Source organism: Bombus vancouverensis, chromosome 4, assembly GCF_051014615.1.
Source record: "Bombus vancouverensis nearcticus chromosome 4, iyBomVanc1_principal, whole genome shotgun sequence".
NCBI lineage: Eukaryota > Metazoa > Arthropoda > Insecta > Hymenoptera > Apidae > Bombus > Bombus vancouverensis.
In genome coordinates this window covers 6,657,623-6,680,958 of record NC_134914.1, presented here as the reverse complement: position 1 = coordinate 6,680,958, position 23,336 = coordinate 6,657,623, and the positions used below count along the sequence as shown (strand labels likewise).

The following is a 23,336-nucleotide window of genomic DNA, read 5'->3' as shown; positions in this document are numbered from 1 at the left end:
AAGGTTCAATTATGACATTTTATATAATTATAATTATATAATTATACAATTGTATAATTAAATATAATTAAGTTGAATCATAATATTTTATATGTACAATAATCGAATGATTGAAAATACTTTTAATTCATTTTCTATCTCATAACCTCTGGCATTCCTCTTTTACGTCGCAAGTTCAAGGAATATCGACATTTTTATCATCGAATTAAGTTAATGACGTGATAGCAATATTTTTAGAGCGGCAACTGATATTGTTCTCAGCGAACAAAAAATTTAAATGCAAAGTAGTCAATCCTTAAAAATCCATATTAGCAGGTAATGTTTTTGAATTGAAAAACAAACTATATTTTTGATCAAAATTCTTTAACTTTTAAAAATTATTAAAACATCCATTACATAACCTTTCTAAATATTATTGTACATACTTCTATATATCACTAAATTTCATGACAAAACTGCACTAAAATGCTAAAATGAGACTTTAAAACTTTGAAACATTGAATACAGATTGAAAAATTATTTAATAAATCTTTTTCAGGAGTTACTAAATTGGTTTTTAACCCTTAAATACATAATATTGTCATTTGACAATATGGAGTCATCCCAAAGGTCTTCGTTGCGTATATATAATGACATATTCATTTTATATTTATACAATCAATAATATAATTAGTAGAATCTTGCTCTAGAATGCACGAACTTTAGAGTAAAATTTTGTAGCATTTTATTTGACTAAAAATAGCGTCTTTACAAGATTTACGAAAATTTTTCGTAATATATAATATACGTAATGTATAATAAGATACAAGTTAAATGAAAATGATTTTAACTGTAAAGAATTTTTCTATACTTCGAATCTAAAATAAATAAAATTTATGAAATCCTAATGATTAGATCGTTCGATTAACGAAGACGAAGAGAACACAGGAAGCGATAGCAGTTCCGGAGGAAGTTCGCCATCCGATCTTAAGAAGCGTCTTCAGCATCATCCATCACCAAATGAAGCGACACGTCTGGCTAGTCGCGTAATTAACATCAGCCGTCGTCTATCCCGAAAACGAGATTTCTATTTCCACGAAACAAGCAACCGAATTGAAGAAAACGAAGAAACAGAAGAACAGGAAACAATATTTCCCAAAAGGTCTTTTGGCGATTTCAAAGCAAAAGACGCACGAGTGCGAAGAAGGGCGAAAATTCATCTCGAAAACAAAACAAATCGAAATATGGTTGTCTCGAATCCCAGTGAAATCAGCACTTCCGACTTACAAGATAATTCAGACAACAGTAACAGCCAAACATCAAATAAAAGTTCAGTGATCGAAAATAAAGTTAAAGGAATGTCAGAAAAATATTCGATGCAACATTCATCGGTAGAAATCGAAATGTTAACAAATAATACTCAACGACATTCATCATTATCAGCAAGATTATATCGTAATCAACAGGAAGAGACAAATAACGATTCCTCTAGATCTCAAAAAAACGTGTTCCACCATATTTATCCTGATACATCTTGCGAAAATTTACCGAAAAATAGAATTGAGTTACAACCAATTTCACCAATTTCGTTGAAAAGTTCTTTACTCAATAAATATAGACCTTGTCGTGGAGTAATTTTGCAGAATCTTAGCTCTGACAGTGAGGCAGATTCCAATTTTGAGGTTATGTCGGACAGAATTGGTTCTAGTCACAAAATTGATCGTTTAATGCCTCTTACGCTACGAGAAACTAACATTTCTTCAAATTTATGTACTAATAATTTGGACATACAAAATCTAAACGATAATTTATCTTTATCTTCGGAAAGGTCGTCTAACCAAACACTTGTTAATTCATCGAGGAATGATTTCAGTGGAAGTACACTACAGCAGGGTTTAAATGAACCTTTAACATTCGTATCTTTGGGTCCTTTGAGAAAAACACCTCGTGAAAGGTCTTTTTATAGAAAATTGGGCAGTTCAAGAAGCGATTGTGGTCAAAATATGAAAGAAACTGTAGATGAGCCAATGTTCTTTTCTGCTAGGCAAGAAATTCGTGATTATAGTAAAGAATGCTTACAATCGCCACGATCTGTGTTTGAAACCCCGATTTATCCCAATATGCCCGCAAACATTCTGGAAAATGAAATTTCTAAAACTTTATCTAATAATATGGTAAATTTTGAAGAAAATATTTATAATGAAAATGCTAAACAAAGTAGTGAGAAGATTTTTGATCAAAATGAACAAGAAATAATCGCAAAGGAATATATTAATTCTCCAAATTTGAAATTTTGTGAAAATCAAACTTTTATTACCTGTGAAAAGATTTCTAATGAAAATACTAATTGTGAGAAGATTCATTATCAAAACAAACGAGAAATGGTGGCAAATGAGTATTTCAATCCTTCTCAAAATAAAAACTTTACTTCAACTCCAAAAAATGTAACGTCACCAGAAACTATTGTACAAAATTCAATATTTGGAAATGGCTCAAATAACAATTCAGAATTTTCTTCAAATGCTGATAATGGACAAGGATTCAAGGAAGCAATATCGAAATGTATATTAAATTGCGATAACAATGAAATTAATATTTCTCAGCTAAAAAATATTACCTCTCCGCCATTTAAATCTAATGCAAGCGAAAATCAAAGTACAGCTTCTTCGTTTAGAGAATTTTTCGTCAGTGACTTCACAAAATTGTCACAAAACGGAGAAAATTGCTGTTCACCACAATCTATCATGAATAGCCAAGGAACACATAATTCACATGGAAGCAAAATTGTCAATAGCCAAGAATTCATAAACGTACCAACTCTAGTTTTAAATTCACGAGAAATATCATACTCAACATCACCAAACAGTAAAGTTTGTTCAGAGAGACATGTAGATCCAAATGCTTTGATCATAGCGTTGTCAAACGCGTCCTTGAAACAACAAGCAGCGAAAGATGTTTTTGGAAATACTTGCAGCGAATCCTGTACTGACAGTAAGACAGTTTTTAGGTTAGGATCCTCTGAAAATAATTTATCGATGGATGTACGTTTCTCGAAGTCCGATGAGAATCGAACTAGATTAACAACATCTACAATATCTTGCAGATCATCTCTTAGTATAAAATCTAAGATACCTATAAAAATACCAAGTAATAGAAGCAAGCTATCAATTCGAAGCAAATTTAATGAAAGTGATAAAGGAATAATTAGTCCAAGGAATTCCAGTAGACAAACTTTTCGAAGCAATTCCTCGTCACTTGAAAATCTTCAATTTGTTTCCACATCACATGAAAATTCACCTTTTATGAAAAATTATGCGATTATGTCCGAATCTTCTATGAAAATAGATTCACAGGAACAAGAAAAATATTTCAATTTGGAGAGTATCAAAAATGAGTCGGATAGTGTGGAAAAATCGGATGTAATTTTGGAAGAGGCTCAATCAAAAACTGCGAGAAAAGAGAATCAAGATTGTGATGAATCTTCCATTAATCGTTGCACGATAGACACTTTTAGGTCCTTGAATTCTTCTGATGATCCAAAAAAGTCTGAAAAGGAAAACGAACAAAATATTCTCGAGCAAAATATTTCTTCAGAAAATGAATCAGAAACTTCGTCACCTTGCGATACTCGAGAATCGGTAAAAGAGATCGAAGAGCCAAAGAGATCTAAAGAATTTAATGCTTTTTCTCCAAGAAATATATCTACCAGTTTTCCTTTAGAAAGTTACCGAGATAAACATATAAATAATACTTACGAAGGAGAATGTTTCGAAAAAATCACCGAAGAACGAAAAACAAATTTATTCGAGAATCAAATAGGAGACGGTGGTTGCCAAGAGTTTCTTATTGAAGACTCAGGAAAATTTAAATCCTTGAACACGTCTGCAGAGGACGAAGAATTAATCAAACCAAGAAAAGTTACTGACAAACTTCGATTTTCGCTAGAAAAACTAGCAGTCGAGCAGATTCGAAGAAATCTAAACTCCGAACAAACAAGAACTATTCAATCAGATACTACCGCATTTTTTACAGAGAAATTCTATGAAATTCCACAATTTACTCTCGCAGGTTCTTCCTCGATGTCGAAGCTGCGCTACGACAAATCAAGAGACTCACCACGGTTTAAGAAAAAGAGTCAAGACAGATTTCCTTTCACGATTTCGGAAAAAACGAGCATCGCCTCGATGAAGTTCAAGGTACCTGGTCGACTAGGCAACCTGGACGAAGACGAGGAAGATAGAAGGTATAGGTTAGACACGCACCCGAGTATAACTAGATTGGCCGGTTATGCATTGGAGGATTCACCCGCGGATATCATCAGTTATATGGTGCAGACAGAACTGGAGAACCGTTACTTAAAATCTTCTGGGATGAAAGGATTAGTAAAAAAAATTTCTGCCAGATGGAAAAAACCGAAAAGATGCGGTAACGGAATTGGACCGACGAAGGTAACTAGCGTCATTTACAAAAATCGAGATTATCGAGAAGAATGCGAGAGCTCGAATTGCTCAGAATCGTCATCTTTACAGGAATGTAAAATATACGAGAGTTTGGAAGGAAAATTATGTAATCCTGAACCTAGTCCTGACTCTCCAGACGAAAAGTCGTCAATAATTTATAACAAAAATTTGTCTAATACGAAAAGTAGTAAAAATAGACTGTCGAGTATTGAAAATCCTTGCAGACGCTATGATCGTGATGATTTATGGGTTCAAGCGTTCAAGAATTCTAATCACAAAAAGGGGAAGAAAAATGTAGAAATAGCGAATGAAGTAGATGAGGATAAATTAAAAAATCCTTACTCGGTATTTTTTGTAAAAAGCACGCAAGGAACGCCAGAGACCTCTACTAAAGCGTTTGTTCCGAAAAATGAGAAACAGAAACAAGATGTTTCTATGGAAAAACGAAAGAATCGGGTAAAATTTCGTGCAAATTCTCTAACCATGACATCGAAGTTAGACGAAAATGTTTGCAACGAATCCATTAAGAACAGAAATTTTGAACATACTAAAAGAAATAGAAATGCGCAGAGCGGATGTTTTTGTTTACGATTTTATCGAATGATCATACCGATCTCATTTGGTTCGATTTCCAAATATCGGTCAAGAATAAATGACAATTCATCGTCGGTAAAGAAGAGATCTCGTATGTCATTACAGAAAAAGAAAGGTTGACACTTGTATCCCATGCTCTGTCGGTAGAACGAATGTTTGTTGAATTTTTATAATTATGTATGTACATACATAAACGATTAACAAATGATTGCAAATTAACTTGGAAATTTTGTTTTAGTTGTTAGCCAAACTTCAAGATACTTTTTTTATCTATATGTATATACTTGCAGAATTATGTATTCGATTAACTCATTTACACAATTTGAGTCTTTTCTGACTCATCTTTATATGAACATTTTTTTAATTGTGAATATTTGCAGACAAAATATACATCGAAAATCAATAACAAGAGTCATGACAAATAGGAGTATGATATCGTCGTTCATATTCTTTATTTATACGTCGTTCATACATATCTCATTTATTCTCAATATTAGTGTTGCACGCTTACTTACATCTTTTTTTTTACTTTTTTATTCTTTTTGCTTTCCCTTCTTTGCATACGAGTGAATCTTTGCTGAAGATACGCGTTTATCGAGTTTATCGCCTTAATAAAACGTTCTTTCGCTACGCTTTCTTTAACTTATTATCGTTATTATCGTTACCATTATAGAAAAAATAAGTCTTTAAATAATCACATAAGAGCCGTCGAGCCGTCGAGAATCGTGGGGAAAAAGGAGTGGCAGGGAATAAGAGAGAACGTGTTTATATACATACATGCATACATACGTGTATTTTGTCAACACACATGTAAACGATTCGCGTATAGGTAGTCACGTATGTGTATGCTCGAATGATAATTGTACGTATGGGTCTGTCGTGTGTACGCATGGGTATATGATGTATCTGCACATGTGTATGTGTTAAGTATCCAAGGATGAAGGTAACATGTTTTTCGAAGTAATAGAGTTGGTTGGCTCTATATGGTATTTTCGCTTACCAGCTCCCTCGAAATAACGATGATGTCGCTCTAAGCCTAGAAAAAAATCTATCTACCGAGAAGACCAGTCGTTTTCGTTTTAATTTAAAACTATATATACGAGGTACGCATTACGCGTTATTCCGCTATGTGGCCGGGAGGAGCTTTAATCGATTCGATGAAGAGAGGTGGTCAACGACCACCGAGAGAGACCGGCGAAAAGGAGCATAAAGGAAACCAACTTTAAAGGCAATGCGTTTCCGCGATCTGCCTCGAGAGTACGCTGTTTCTTTCTTTCGTTCTTAGTTTTTTCTTCCTTCTGCCGTTTCTAAAAAAGGAATGGAAGCTCTCGGTTCACGCAATGTATATCCTTACATGTTCACGTGAGTACACAAAAACAACTATCAATATGCACAGCATACATTGCTAACGTTATTTTTGTCTATCAGTCAATTTACCGTTTAATCAATAACTGTGAAAAAGAAAAGGAACTGAAATCAATAGAAACGATAGGTATTAAATAAAAACTAATTAATTGTCGCTCATTCACGAACACATGAAAGTTTGGTTTCGCTTCGAACGACTATGAGGATAGGAGTCGAATATCATACTCGTACATCGTGCTAAACGTCGTAATATCTAGATAATATACGATGTTGAGATTTTTTTATAAGAAATATGTCGATTGAAATTCTATGAAATCCATGTTTATCGCTTATCATTAACAAAACATACCCAAAGTCTATATTTAATCATACTAAACGAAGAAATCGAAAACGGGCGTTTCCTTCCTTCCTCTTTTAGAAACTTCGCGAAACTTGTCTAAGTCTTCTAACTTCTTCCATTTGACCCTTTTAGCATATGCACCATTCAACTTCGTCTGTTCGAATTTCTCTTACTTCTTATTTATTCGTTCATGGTCATCGTCGTTGAAGCTCGCACCATCAGGACGGGACTGACTGGGGAAACGACGTCACAAGGGAGGTGGAATGGAGAATTCTTTCCGCACGTAAAACAGAATATAGGGTTTACACTTGGCGACTGCGTCCGTGGTTGCTGGTCGTACAGAGCTATCGTTAAAGTGAAACCATTGTCCGTCGTGAACAGCGAAGGCAGTATAATGTCCAGTTCCAGCACTAAAATGGATATTCCAATATTTATTCTCAAAATAGATGCCATAGCTCTGTTATACAATAGATGAAAACATTGATTTTACAATGTAAAAATTATGGAATACTTATAAGACTGATGAAACATACTGAATTTTGCTTTATACAAACAAATATAATATACGTTTAGCTTGTGGTGTATTGCCATCTTAAAATGGATATAATGATATATGTTTCTGAATCCATAATTTACAGATTTTATTTAATTCGATAACTTTTTATCAGAATATAAAATTGTGTATACATTGACTCATTGAAAGAAATTATGAATGAGTCTGATTCTGATGATCTAATAAATGAGTTTGTATGTAGAATTAACATAAAAAAAGACGTTTGAGCATACCCTGAACCGTGGTGTACAATAACGGCAGCTAAGTCATATAAGTGACTATTTGAAGCGCCCAATTTCGTTCCACTCACACCACGCACCGTAAATGCAGACATATCAAGTGATTTCATCGGAAAATCCACCTGTGTGTCCACCTTCGAGCGATAGGAATTGCACCACCTAAATCTTTTAATGTGAAGGCACAACACCTAAAATAAAATAGAATTGTTAAACTATATGTTACAAACGAAGAAAATTTATAAGTTAATATATGGAGACGAATATTATAATAAATATTCTAAAAGTATTTCATTTAGAGAATTCCAGATTATCATTATATTTTGAAATTACAGACAATAAAGTGTGTATTAAACAGTAAAAATTAATAATGTAATCAATACAAAATAGAAACATACATTTGTACATTAAGTAATGAAACGAAAAGAGATTCAATATATTATAATAGTTTCGAAACAAAACGAAAATATATTCTATAAAAATATTTCTAAATATCTTCTAAATGAAATAGTTAATAAAAGTATGCTAACATTAGGCAGCCTGTGTATCCAGAACCTCTTGGTGGATCTCTGTTTCCCCATGCAATTGTCACAAAAGTATAGTTCGCTATCGGCCAGCTCTTCGACTTTGAAGAATCTCGTTAAGCTGTACGTGAGACTGCATACTTCTTCCTGTTCTTTCGTTCGTCTCTGCAATCTGTCCGGTATATCCAGTGAAAGATCCTGAAAGGGCTCGTGCGTCTTGGAATCTGTACGGCAGTTCATGCAGTGGACCTGCGCGAGGAAACGCGATCCATAATTTGTCCGCGCTTCTCCCAAGAAGAAAATGAATAATAAAATGACTCTCCAAAACAATATTGATTCGGAAAGGGCACTCCCTCTCGTCATTTCGTATTGGAATAATAAAATGTAACCGGAAACGCATTAACCCTCGCCTGGTGAGTGCCGGATCATTTTGATACAAGTTGTGTCATGCATAGAAAGTAGGCACCAGTAGAATACCAAAGTAGACATTGGTATTATATGCAATAAACAATGCTGATAGAGCTTTGAGATAGTGGAATTATACCTTCTTAAATTTGATAATAAAATAAGTTTCCTAAAAATAATTCTTTTGTGTACACTTTTTTCATAATTAAAATGTTTTTAACAAGAATATTTTAAGATTCGACTACCAAAATAAATTAAGCAATAAATTAAGAACACAAAATTACAATAATAATATTTAATCACTGTCTTTTTTTCCTATTCTTTTTGCCAACATTATGTGTTTTTGTGAGCTTCTAAATACATCATCTCTGGTTTTTCTGAAAAACTTTAAAACAGTACGATACAGTAAAATATGTATTACCAAATTTGGAACTTTTATAAATAGTGGAATAAATTCCTCGTGTAATAACAATAGCTCTAGAATCATTTATCATAGAACATTTCTTCGAAATCCATACATAAAGTGTATGTTATACATCAGAATGATACAGCATCATCCAGCCGCAAAGCGTTTGATCATCGGTGACCGAGGGTTAAACAGAGCTTCCTCCTTGAACAATCCTACGACTTACCACGCTAAGAAGGGTGCCTCCAAACACGGCTGTGACGATGCTCTGTTTGCCGCGCAGACCGAGAGGTTCGTGTCCCAGTCTGGGCAACAATTGCAAGAGCTCGGTGTGCAGTCTGTCCAACATGTAGGTAAGAAATTCATGAGCGTCTTGTTGTTGGTAGCCTCGAAATCTTGGTACGACTTTCCAGATGACAAGGAAAAGGCATTCGGGCGAAATGGCTTGACCATTTGAGCCACCAAGATTCAAACCAAGGAGTACCTTCCTGAGCTCTTCCGCGAGTAAGGCGTCACTCATAAACTCTTTTGCTCGACCGGGCGTGACGATTCGCCCTCTATGTGTCGGCGGCTCGTCGAATGGTATGCCCTCTAGGCATGGCATCTGCGTGAGATACTCGCAAAAATGGCTGATGTTGTTGAACGATTGTAACACAACATTCATGAAACAGGTGTTGCCGAGATTTCTCAGGCCGACGACCTTCTTCTCTTTGGTTATCTTGGAGCTCCTACGCTTGGTCGTCGGCCGATTGTCCCCGCTTGTGCCATCCAACGAGTGTAGCCTCTTCCGCGCTGTTCTCGGTCGGAGGTTCCTTACGACCACTTCCGCTTTCCACAGAGCGTCCGCGTCGTTATCGTCACTGTTCTCTCTCCTCGAGGACGGCGTCGTAGACGGCGACGTGTTCCAATTCTCCTCATTCTCCTTGTGCTCATCTTTGCGAAATGTGACGCGACGTATCTTCTCAATTTGGCCGCTCGTCGTGTCGTTAATTACATACTCGTCACACATGTAACTGAAAATGAATGCCTTTGTAAGTGCTGGCAAGTCAGGATCGGCGTGCTATTAATTAATTGAAAGGTTCGTGGGTGGATTCTTTATTTTCTTGATATCGAATATTTGATGAATGACTACTTACGACTTAACGCGTTATGGCTAAATACAGCCATTCTTTATGGTACACGAAACCTCAAATTTGAGGTATTACGGTCTATATTAATAACATACTTATCAAATTTGAGATTTGGTTTATAAACCAACAATTGAATATGAAAAAGAGAAAGACAAGATTTGTTTTTGGAAAGAATTTATTTATGGTTTCTGAGACTGTTGTACCGGTCGAGCTAACATATTGCTGCTAATATTAATAAAGATGGCTGCCGCTAACAAACAAAATGATAGAGAGGGAGAGGCATGTTGGCGAGATTAAAAATCGTATCAACTGACGCGAGGAAGGCTCGGACCGTCGATCTGTGTCGCGAAGAATGGCGAAAGCGAAGGGTTTAACTTACCAGAATACTGCCAGGTTCTCACAGTCGATACAAACACAGTGCTGATTATTTTCTTCGTGATGCTGTAATGCATGGCCTGCCACGTATCGTCCACAGTGAATGGCTCCACAGTACAGACAGAGCCACGTACTTTTCTCAGTGCCACATACTATCGACAATAACAAAACACTTGATAAAAACATTGCCCTTGCTATGCATTCTAGTTTAAATGTTATCGTTCTGTGTTAAAACTGCAAACGATATAAAATTAACGAGTAACAGAGATTGAAGGCCATGTTCTCAAAATGGTCGAATTCTATACATGTTTCATTTTTAGGATCTCACCCTTTTATTTTTTCAAACCGAAGGTATGAATTGAGGTATAAATATTGTAGAAGATTCTAAGCTTAAAAATTAGAATTTCTTATTTTATTGATTCTGAACTTAATTTTTTGCGATTGATTCTGACTTGTTCTTATTTAGCTGATATTTAGAATAATGGCGATTTTCATACTATAAAAATGGTGTGTTATTTGTAACGCGTTACAACTTACTATCTTAGTCTTTATGAATCTAAGTTTTGTTCTTAGTTACGTGACCCCGAGAATAATGGAAATATCATACATTATATGTATTGTAATTCCGATTTTCGTAAATTTGAACGAGTTTCTACCAAAATTCGATATTTTTGGATTTTACCCTAGCTACAGCTATTTTTGGAAAATTTCTAGAATTTTTTAAAGTTAGTGCATTCAGGAAATATAAAAGGCGATCATTACAAAATAATATAAGTCCCAAGTCGGTGTACTATCTTCTTGGCTCGTCTCGGCTTACGTAATTCTCAAGAGATCGCGTAAAACCAGGGTGAATGGGAGGAAGGCTGTTCGACACACCCCCTTTGCAGTCGATCGATCGCAAAATGTCTCGCAGTGCTATCAAGTTTGAGATTTTGCATGCACATTTCTTTTTTTCCCTTTCCTCATACGTATATTTTTTCAGCACCATGACGTATCTATGATTTTAAAAGCGAGTAAAATCTATGGAGACGTCTGCCAAGTTAATTGATCCTATACCAAGAATATACATTTCAGTAATTAAATACGATAATGAAATTACTAAATTCGAAAGAAAATTCGAAAATTCTACGCCCATGCAATTGGATCGATTTCGATCATTTTTATTTTGGATTGCTTGGTTCGATACCTGACTATTTTTAGCTACTTAAATAAACTTTGCAACGGTAGAATAAAAGAGAAAGACGTAAAATTGCTAAAGGTAAAAAAGCACGAGTACATGAAAATTGAGATATCGCATAGGTAGGCCAACTGAAATCCAATCTTCTAGAAGCACGTATCCCTGTACACACCCATTTGTTTTGCAATCTCGTGTAAGAATTATTATAACCCCACGCCCTGTGCAAATTATATTGTATTATTTCTTTGTAAAATGTACTAGGAATTTTAATTACACGTTATATACATTGGAACAAGATTGTTCAGAAATATTGCTTGAGATTGTATAACTATTGAATTCAGTATTTTTATAAATTTCAAACAATACAATGATACATCTTAAGATAGAACAAAATTTTTCTTATATTTATATAACAGAAAAAATATTTTTGTGCATAAAATTCAAGTATACAAATATAGTTTTACATCGAAATTTAAAATGAGTTGATAACCTGCAAATGATAATTTGGAACATCAGGTATTATATCTTGCATATATGTGTATATTATTAAAATAAAATATCATAGAGACCAACGTAAGTTTTGTTAGATTATAATCAAAGTTTCATTATCGATGGAAAAAGATAATCCAATCGAGCCAAGTCTATCGAATGTTCAATATTTCAAAGTGGGTAATAATTCTCAATTTGATGTAAAAATACGTTGCGCATCACGCTGTATTCTTGGAAGATCACGTCAGTGCAGTTAAGGTCAAAATCAAATAAAAATCGTCGATAGAGTTGCATACAGGTAGTCTGAGAAATCCTAAACTCGAAAGACAACCAATCGTTGACCATTTCATTGGTGTGAGAGGTGTATCACGTGAACCACGAAAAAAAGCTAGCAGGGTAACCAACAATCATCTAACGAGCCACGTATCCATCCTTTTACTCGTCCGTCTCTTTTGTCATATCGTTGCGTCTCTTTTTCGCTGGTTGGTAACGAACGATACGATTCGCCACGCCTACTGCGTGTTGCGTCGTTGAAGAATTTCGTCGACGCATTGTCCAAGCGACGGAACCAGATAAAGATAAAGGCGACAAACGCGTGCACCAGCAGAGTCTTCGGTTCGGTGCAATCCCGGGAGAAGAAAAAGGAACGATGAGGGAAAAATTCGTTTCCCGAGCAATACGACTCGTATCGAGGCATCCGATTAGCAACGACGCCGTTATCGATTTTGCAACGTCGTACCCGAACCAGCTTGCAGCGCAGGAAAAGAGGCAGAAGAGGGATGGGAGGGGAAGGTGTGGAACATGGGGTTCTTTTATAGCCCACGAGGGACGATTTTTCTCCTGCGTGACTCGCACCACAGTCGGGCTTGGTAATTTTTACCAGCGTCACTCTCCTTGCAAGATATTTAAATTGATCTTGCAACCTGGATATGTTTGCGATTCGTTGAGCGTGAACGATCTCTCGGGAGAGACGACGACGCGACACAGGGAGTATCGTTTCAATGATATTTGTATATGTTGACTATCTTGACAAATTCGGAAAACTCCGAAATACAACCTAACCCGAACTGAATAATAAAAAAAACATCGCTAGTCTGACTCATCAGTCGCGCTAATACACCTTTGAAATACTCTCTCCTTGACTATGCATGTTTTGTTTTGTTCCATTATTGTTCCCTCTCCCTCCCTCCTTTCTCCTCTTTCTCGCTCGGATATTCAGACAAGAGATAAATATGCTTCGCGAATTCAATAGATTCTTCTCGATCCTGAAAGATCAAGGATATCAAAATCAAGAAAATGAAATTTCAGATTTTCTTGAAAGAATACGTTGCAATTAAATGACTCGGATCTTGGTGAAACGTTTCTTCCTGCCTGTTCTACTGTAAGAGGTCGCTAAAAGAAAAAAGACGGCGTAGTGCAGCATCGATTATCGAACAGAGCGAATCGAGTCTGTATTATGAAATTTTCCGTCTACAGCGAAGATCAGCTTAAGAGGGAGAACACATAGGGCAAGGGAGATTTAAATGTATGCAATAAAAGTATTGTGTTTATTTTAAATATAGTATCAAAGGCAATAACTATAGAGAATAGGTATAAAAATATCAGACGAGAAAACAAATTTCAAATCTCAAACAAGGAAGAAGTATTCACTAGATTATTCTATTCATTAATTTTCAAATGTATCTCTTAGATGATGATTCTTGAGAATGTGGATGTATGCAAGTTGACAAGCGGAAATGGAAGAAATTAGGAAAAACGAAGAAGGTGAAACGATGAACACGTTTATCAGGCGAGTTCTAATGACAGATCTCAGGCCAGCTGATTAGTGCCGTCTGGTATTGATTTTCCAATGACGACCGCGCCGCATACTGAGAACTCCCAGCAGGACGATGCACACGCGCACGTCCACGACGCTCTTGTTCGGTCCGTGGAGAGACACCCATGAACGGAGGACACACACACATAGATACTATATTACATATATACATGTATACATGAAGAAGAGGAGTGGACTTTCACGTACAACCGTACACGCGCGTATAGGTTTGTCTCGCATTCATACGTATTGACACGTACACATTCGCGTGTATCGAGGAGAGATGTAAGTACTATACATATTCGTGCTGAGAGTTCAATTCACAATACATACAAATAGTACTAGGAGTCGTGCGTCCATAAGTATCATCGATATTCGCGTGTATCGACCGTGAAATACAGAAAGCGAACGTAAACGTGTACTTTCGTGTCCTCTCTCATAAAAAACATGCATTAATATCTTTATAGGGAAATAGAGAAATGGTTCGCTTCATCTTGTCGGCTACGACGGCTCAAGGCCGCGAGAGGAACGGCCGGGGCCGCGGTCACGAGAGGTAAAGAGAGAAAGAGGAAGAGAAAGAAAGAGGCGGGGGGAGAGAAAAAGAGCAAGACCGAGAACACAGGGGATAAAGAACGCAAAAGAAACGAGAGAAAAGGAGATGGGAGACAATAGAGGTGAAGGAAAGATCGAGATCGGGCTCGAGCAAGAAAGGAGTGCAAAATAGAATCCAACTTGAGAAGAAAGGATCTCGTGGGGGCTAGGTTTCGATTTTCTAAATACATCTTTTTCTTTCAATCTGCTAAAAAGTATAACGGTACGGTTTCTTTATAAGATCCTACCTGCACAGACGAACGGTAGATCCTTCGTACAATTCGCTTCTACGTCGTTACCGCCGAATTGGACGCTTTGAGCAAGATGTGGACACTCCATGTTTTCCTAGGCACGATTCCACGGGGCCCTCGTGGCCCCTTCGTCGGCGAGTGCCTGCGTACGTACGTGCCTGCGTTTACAACGTGTGCTCTTTCTCTCTCTTTGGGTAAAGGAGAATGTGTAGTGGCAAGGTAGAGAAGGAAGGATAGGATGGGAATGATATTCAGAGAAGGCGGGGTACACTCTTGGTGCCCCGTAATATCTGTCACATAGCGCGAAAAAGATTGGCTTGACTATTTCGTTGTATGTCTTTAAGCGAAAAAAAGAAAGGGTGCAACTGTTCTCGATGCGCAACGACGACGGACTGAGGAAAACGACCAGACCGAAAAGAGCAGTGGAGCGCCCGACTGGCCCCGACTACCGACCGAACGCAACCGAGCTGCGTCGGGCTCGGTTCTGCGGTGGTCGGGCTACCTCCAGAGTCACAGACCACTAATAGTCGACTGACTCGCCGGTTATACGGTCTCTCCTCCCTGCTCCCGAGAGTTTCAACATTCGTAGGCGTGCGATTACAGCTACTCTCTCCGTTTCTCTTCCTCTTTCTTCTTAACTTCGTCTGGTTCACCAGGTTGTGCTAGGCTACCTAGCCTTGGATCGTGCTAGGTCGCGCAGCCTCTGAACAACTTGTCCAGGTCCGGCTCAACCGCGTGGGTGCCGTTGGAAGGGCGACGATGCATTTCATTGTCGCGTCGATGCAGTCGTGCGCATATTAAGCCCCGTTATCTCTTGCAAAATATTATATAAACTTCGAAGTAATAAACTTTATTCGATGCGGTACCTTGGCTTTTCGCAATTTGAGCTACGATATCGCTGATAAATACGATACGAGAGATAGGATTACTCAGCTTCTATGTTTGCGATTAAAATGACGAGCTTCGTGCAAGGGAAGGCGAAAATGGTTGATGTCGTTGAGAGTATGTATATATGCTTTAAATGCACTGTACATAACTTTGATATATAATTATAATTGGAGCGGGAAATCGATACCGTTGAACCTCCGCGATAGTAACATTTTTTACTACTTTTGCTACTCTTAATATAACGTTACGATTATTTCTACCATATATAATTTAATGCAAAATAATAAATTGTTTAATATAAATTTGACAAACTTTTTGATCGAAATATTCGTTTTATGTGTAAAAATAATGTAAGAAGCAATTTAATATTAATATCTTTCAATAATGTTGTTAATTAAAATATTGGAAAAAGTAAACGAAAAAGATAATTTTAATAATAAGCTATTATAAATTATAATGTACATAACAGTACATAACGAAGTTCGATTAAAATGGCCAACTTGTGCACACGCGTACTTTTACTTTAAACTTTTCACATTCTATCATTTATATATTTCAAAACCTAACATTAAAATTGATTTGTATTTTTTCTTTATAAATGGATATGAAATATGCTTCTATCAAAATACAGATAATCAATTACATTAATTTTAGCTTGTAGAATTTAATATATTTCTTAATATGTATTTTATTTTATAGTAGCCTGTTACTTACCATAAGGAAATCAATACATGTACACACTCGAAAGAATGACAGGTTTACACGTTAAAATCAGTTTGAGAATATAAAATTTTTAGAATGTCAGCTTGCAGTTTTATTTAAAGTGCAATACTAACAATCTTATTTAATATAAACAAATAAATTTAAGAACGTCTGCTATATGGTGGTAGTTGGGATTGTGTGAGTTGAAGTCCTGGAATGTTGTTAAATCCAAGCATTTGTAACATTTCCTTGGTTTCTGGATCTACTTCGATAATATCGTGCTCCAATGCAGACACCTCAGGAACATAGTTGTCCCTGCGTTCTCTCTCTTCTTCTTGGAGTTTGATGGAAATACCACGTACTTGACTGTGTCTCAGACGCTTCATCAAGTGCGTGACAAATCTATTTGAAATAATAGGATAAAGAAATTCAATAAAAAATTGAAATAGACTTAAATAAGAAATTAAATACGCTACAGTATACAGGATAATAAATCCTACAAATTATGATTTAGTTTTTGGCATAAAAATGTTTTAACACAAAACATACACTTTTGTAAATACATACCCAGCGATTTTGTTTCGCAAAGATTTGCTGGGAATAATAGCAATTTCTTCGCATATCCTTTTATTTGTATGGAAGTCCATGGTCAATCGAGTATAGTATTTCTCGATGATTAGCTTCGCGGCCTTTTTGACCGTCTTTGTCCTGACGCGACTCTAAAATCATATTTATATTCCATTTCATGCTATTTCTTTTCCATTTCGTGCTATTCTTGCACTCATTTAAAACAAAATATTGGAAAACACTCTAAACACATTCGTATAACCTCAAAATTTGTAACAAAAGATAACAATCTATTATAATACACTTTAACTGTAAATATTTCAACTTTTCAGTATAAAATAATTTATATGATGTTGCTAGATAATTCGTTTGTGTACTTGGTGACGGATTGCTACTGCCTTTTTAGATTTTTTTCTAGATTTTATCAAAATATACGTACCATGATGGATACCGTTCCAGAAAAGATGGAGAAAATGAAAGAGAGATGCTACCGCCACGAAGAACTATCAATACCAACGGCCAAATGGGGAATCAACGTGTTCACTCATAGCATTACGGTCGTGCATTGTCTACCACATATGGGGCGCTGATGTCGACTGGCCAAAACTAATTCAAGAAAGTAAAAACATGGTGGAAATAATCAAGTGAATTTTTTATCATTTTGCATAATTTGTATAATACTTTACAAGTAAGTATACATTATTTATTCATAAATAAATTTATTGATGTTCACTTTAGGGGACACAGAATTATGGCTTTGTGTCGTTTATTGTTTTGACTATTCTGCAGCAACGCCAGTGGTGGCAGATTAGAGAAACACAGATCGCCGCATCATTGTGACATTCTTGACCACGGGAGTTTCGGGACCTGTATATACGACCGTGAATCAATAGCTACACTAGGGACATCTAGAACTTACGTTGAGTCTATCTTCAGAAATTTTATTTACGTATATGCAGAAGATAAGTAAAAAAGATTAAATTAGAAAATTTGAAATTTGTACTCCAATTTTAAAATTAAGTTTAAATAAGGTTAAAAAATGATATTCTAATAAGTTTTTACTTAAGAGATATAATATTTGTAATATTTTATATATTCTACAGAAGATAATGTAGGTAATTTAACTAAATAGATATTTATATAAATATTTAATTGTAATTGTAAATAGCTTTATAGTATATAAATACAATATTGATTATATTATTAAGTTCGAGTATTTTTACTTGTCAAAACGAAAGATTTTCTTTTCTATAAACAAAATCACGTTGCAATTGATTGCAGTAGGGTGGCACCACCACCCTTCATACAGTTCCTGCTCCAGTACAGACTGTCAGTGGCTCAAAACATGTCGTACATTGCGTTGTCGCGTCATGGAGTCATCATAAACAAGTCTTATTTGCTCTTTTCGCGAGTGACATCCAGTTTCTTCGAAACTACAAACGTTCCCGATTACCAAGTATCACCCAGTTTAAACCGAGCATTCATAAAATGTCAAAAAATCAAGAATACCAGGTGACAAGTTGTGATGCGATGCGATAGTGGGGGCGAAGCATGGTGGCAGCACTGTGCCTTAAACGGAGCAGGAGCGAAGAGGGAGGGAAAGCAACAGAGATGTATAATGTTAGAGTGAGTGAAATAGAGTGATGAGAGTGAGATCATACCATATTGCTAACGCCGCAGTGCGAGAAAGACCGAAATTTCGCTCAGCAGCACACGGCAGTCGGCGTTTGTCCGCGGAAGCGGGATAGTAAACGTTTAGCGAGAGTAAGAGACTTGATAGGAGAAGGAGGGTAGACTCGTGAGGGAGAGGCGACGAGTTTGTTTATCGCCTTGGTGAACGGCGAGAGCAGTCAGTGCGGTGCTACACTTGGCCTGTAGTGGTCGGAATGATCGGTGGATTGGTTCGAAAGTTCGGCCTCGTTCTTCTGACAATTTACTCCGAGTAGTGCGTGGGTGCCGTCGTGTTTTCCTTTCGCGCACATGTCAATGTCCATTTAACCTCGTCGCAGACCTCGTGCCGGAAGAACATGCCGCGAACCACTGCCAAAACATAGTCGTTTTCGTGCATATATCAAAGTTGGTGACATTTGTACCTTTCAAGCAACTCCGCTGAAATTTCACCATACTTCGTGGGAATCTAACGCCGCGTGATACCTAAACAGAGGTAAATGTATTTCTTATTAAAATGAAAAAAAGAATTGCGTTTGATGATTGACGTCGCGTGATTCACAGCTAACCTCTTTATATTGGTGTGTGTCTCCATTATATAGTTTTGTATATTATGGTCTATCCTCAACGACCAATTACGGGTCTCTTTTTGAGTCTTTGTTTCTATCAGCTGACATCTCGAGGTCCTCGTGTACCAGAGACTTTCTCTTCGTGAAACTCGTTCATGTTGTTCCCCGATTAAGCTAGTGCTTTTTTCCCTCGTTGGTTGAATTCTGGCGAGTAGAAGGCGGATTTTAACTGTCGATATTCTTTCGCGAATTTCTCCGTGAGCGGTAGGGTCGTTGATCTCGATTCTTTCACTTTCGTCGAAAATAGAGGCTGACCGTGATTCGCATGCGGAATGGTGCACGCGTTGCGCTCATAAGAGGAAAAAAAAAGGCTGTGAAAGCAGCGTTGGCGTTTCGCGGAGCCACGCGCGCGTGTGTAATTCAGGCCAGTGCGAGTGGCGTGCGAAAAATGATTGTGGCCACGCGTGTGTGCAAGCTTGTATCGTATGCGCGATGCGTCGCCAAAGAAATATCGCGGTGTCGCGTTCTAATCATGCGGGCTCGAAAAACCTTTTAGTTCCGATTAATGCTCCTCTCTGACCTTTTCTGACCCGAAACTAATTACGGTTTCGCGTTTCGTTCACAGAAATACAGTGGTTCACCAAGTATTCCAACATTTCTTTACGAATACGTGTGTTAGACGAAATATTTTCAAATTTGATTAATGTGATGAAAATATATAGAAACAGGGACAAATTTTGTAAACCTAATGTCTCTTCCTGCGGTGTACTGCTCATTAAAGTTCGAAATTTACGAACAACGTTGGATTAGGTTAGTTTTTTCGATTCTTATAAGAACCAAGTTTTACTCAAGGCGTTATTTATTAACTCTATTTTGTACAGTCATCTTATTTTTTGCTAAATATATTGCATATGTATGTTAAAAGTGCCAGAATTCAAAATAATTCAGTCTTATGTTAAACAAACCGTCAAAATAGTATTTCAAGGATTAAGAAGAGAAAATTACAAAAGTAATATTGACCAATGTTTCCTACAGTCTTTTCTTCTTCTCAACAAGATGTGTTTAGTAAATAATTTTCTCGTAAATTGCCAAATAATTTTTCGCTTCTCCCGAAAAATTTTAAATATATGTACGATACGTTTGCAGTATATATCTACTTTTATACTTTTAAATTATACCGATACAGTCATGACTCGTGACAGTCGTGTCTTTTATAGTGCTGATGAAATTTCAAAATGTTTCACATAACACACATACACACATCAGACTTTTGTTTTAATATTTTCGTGAGTCATGGACGTATTACGGATTTTGTGATGATTTGCTCGAATACAAATTTTGTTTCTCCCTCCCGCGTCCCGGTTTGCGTGCAACCTCGTCTTCTCGAGAGCTTGCCACACTGGTGACAAAAAATTCCAGGCTGCTCTTTCCTGATCGAACGAGTTTCAACTTGCCACTGGTATATATGGTAATGGTATACCGTGTACACACGTATACAACGATCGTCGATATCTACCAGTTCTATTTTCTCGTTTTCCATTAGATTTCAAATTGGAGTATGTATGTTTACGGACGTGATTGGCTGCGACCTTGTGCGTGAAGCGTCGGTATTAAGAGCACTTTATTATCGGCTGCATAATGGGACGTACGGTTACTGTCGTTTGGAGATAATGCGTGTTTCCCTATTTGTGAAATGATTTGCGCTATTGGTCGTATTAGATGATTTGAAATAATTAAACGTATGGAATATATGTATAATGTATAATAATAAAGCCATATAGAATATGTCAAATGTATCATTATTATTACTAATTAATTGCTAGTTAATTACTTTTCCATACTATTCATTATGATAGTAAACGTATAGATGTGATGATTACCAAAGAAGTTGTATAATTTCTGATTTACCAAGATAATTCCTGTTTTGTAAAGTAAGCATTGAGGATAAAGATGTTATGCAAGGTTTGTAATATGTAAATTTATGGAAGAAGAGGATTTACTTTACATGAAGGTTGATTGTCTATGTAAATTTTGAACGTGATGTATTATAATTTGTAATATTTTGTATGAAATTATTTAATACATTTAACTGGTATTTCGAATTTTTGACTATGAAGTCATCGTTATTAGCAATTGCTCTTTCGATAGCTAAATGTATATTGTATGATAGATCAATAGCAAATATGATGTTGGTAGGTTAATTTTGATTAAATTTTCTAGTTAAACTTTGAAGTAATAAAAGGGTTAGAGTTGCAGGACGATAGTAAAAATATTGAAAATGGATATTTATTAGCTACAGAAAGACAAGTCGATTATGTAATGAAATCAGCTTCAGGCGATATCTATGTATAAATCTTAATTTCATGCATCTTCGATCAGATATGTTATTTCCGTATTTATTTCCACATAGCTGCGAGTAGAGTTTAACGATAATGACGGAATATTTCAGAGAAATCCACGAGCAAGGAAACAAACATCCTTTAACGTCTTAAGTCTTTGTCTAGATCGTTCGTTTAACTCATCCATTTGATTTCTCCTTCTTTCGTGTATTCACGTTTCTTTATTTCACTATCCTCCTTCGAACGATAAGCTACTAAGCCGTATTTAAATGTGAATATCAATCAGCTCGAATAAAGTTACCATATCGTATATTATCGTTACGTAAGATATTTAGAATGTAATATAACGAGATATCTCGTATCAAAGAAATATAATTTAATACACCGCTAAGTTATTCCTCACTTGGTAAAAAAGAAGAGACGCAAATGTTGCAATGTCGATATTGTTCCATATGAGGCAAAAATCGCGTTTCCAGCAAGTCTACCTTTATCAGTGTTTTTCACTGACGTCTTTAAATTAATTGTTTTTAAATTGTTATTTTTTTAATAATCTTTTTGACAACTTGCAGACGTTACTAAATAATTTCCCGTGAAAATCGTAACCTGTATCCGTTAAGAAAAATGGAAACCAAATTGGTATCAATCTTTAACAATAAAACGTTAAAATTCGCAAGGAATCGTCCTAGTAATTTTTTATGCAGTTTGCATATGCTAATGAAGTGTACGGATCGCCATTCGCGTATTCATTAGTGTAGTTGTCGCTGAACTGTCCGTCCTGTGTTTGTCCGATGTTGTCGTCATCAGCGTCTTCTTGGTGAGTACGCGTGTCATCGGTAATTGAATTCAGTACGCAAGACAGTTGTTCGCAGATGTACACAAACATGTTGTACAGGTTCTACCAAAACACATACACTGAAGAAGCGTTCAAACTATAAATATTATTGTCGATATTTCAGAGTTTTCAGCATTGTGTAGACGATACACATTGATCGTCTAGATGGTCTCTTACGATAATATTGACAATAATATTACCAATAATATTCACAATAATATTGATCGTCTAAACGCTCTACGACGTTCATTGCTATTTACATCGTTATACTTAATTTCTATTAATAATATTTCCATTAACAATCTGTAACAGTAAGTGTAACATTTAAACAACATTTTAACAACTGTATTGGAGAATGACAAATTATTTTGACGTCTAACAGCAAAGAAATATTAGTCCCTTTTAATGGTATAATACTTTTGTTTGTTATAGATCTATCGTTATAGATCCTGTAAAGAACCAAACTTTTCGCCGTACCAAAAACTTCATTTTGTCTATGCCGTTTTACATCACATCATCTCCTCTTTCCAGTCGCACCATAAATTATACCTCGTTCTGTGTGCCTTGAAGAAAGAACTATTCAAGCGTCTGAATACTCAATATTCAAATCACGTCGGCCGGAGTTCGTGTGTCCCCAATTTAACCGCGTTTTCAATGCTTTGTAACAAAGTAAAATGAGCTCTTGAACTACAAACAGTTACATCTCCCTTCGTGCTGCGCATAAATATGATTAATTTTAACGAGAAACTAAATTTGTACAGTTTTCTAAAAAAAAAGAGAAAAGAACGAGATTTTTCTCTTAGAAAAGTCTCATTTTATTACACATTCTCGATATATTTTAAGGAAAATAGTACATTGACGTTTATTTTTTATTCATACTTGACATTCGAAGAGCATTCATTTTTAAACATCCTGTATAATGTTATCTCTATTCATATTTTCTCGTGGTGTTATGACGCTTTGGGTGGCTTTTATTTTACACGTAACAGCACTCGTGGAATTGCAAATCTCATGCTTTCTACGGTCCTTGAACCATCGTCAGCATTCTCTCCCACTTTTTCGTCCTTGTGAGGCAACCAA

General features: G+C 36.1%; 3 protein-coding genes across 4 annotated transcripts in view; 1 reads left to right on the top strand and 2 right to left on the bottom strand.

Annotated features, from left to right (window-relative positions):
• Window positions 1–5,455: 5,455 nt before the first annotated feature.
• On the bottom strand, window positions 5,456–15,226 carry LOC117156894 (ubiquitin carboxyl-terminal hydrolase 3). Its single transcript, XM_033334363.2, has 6 exons — window positions 14,689–15,226; window positions 10,372–10,519; window positions 9,089–9,875; window positions 8,058–8,300; window positions 7,525–7,718; window positions 5,456–7,148 (listed from the first exon to the last, which is right to left on the bottom strand). The coding sequence occupies exons 1-6, from the start codon at window positions 14,777–14,779 to the stop codon at window positions 6,986–6,988; spliced, it is 1,626 nt and encodes a 541-aa protein (XP_033190254.1). The 5' UTR covers window positions 14,780–15,226; the 3' UTR covers window positions 5,456–6,985.
• A 1,143-nt stretch (window positions 15,227–16,369) lies between these two features.
• On the bottom strand, window positions 16,370–17,446 carry RpS17 (ribosomal protein S17). Its single transcript, XM_033334364.2, has 3 exons — window positions 17,288–17,446; window positions 16,849–17,000; window positions 16,370–16,683 (listed from the first exon to the last, which is right to left on the bottom strand). Exons 1-3 carry the CDS (start codon window positions 17,288–17,290, stop codon window positions 16,443–16,445), a joined length of 396 nt encoding a protein of 131 aa, XP_033190255.1. The 5' UTR covers window positions 17,291–17,446; the 3' UTR covers window positions 16,370–16,442.
• Window positions 17,447–18,206: 760 nt separating this feature from the next.
• The window catches only part of Fur2 (furin-like protease 2), a 413,482-nt gene continuing 408,352 nt past the window's right edge, over window positions 18,207–23,336 (top strand). For both annotated transcript variants that reach the window (XM_033334360.2, XM_033334359.2), the window contains exon 1: window positions 18,207–19,012. The gene's annotated coding sequence lies outside the window, so the exon portion shown is untranslated. The remainder of the gene's footprint in view (window positions 19,013–23,336) is intronic.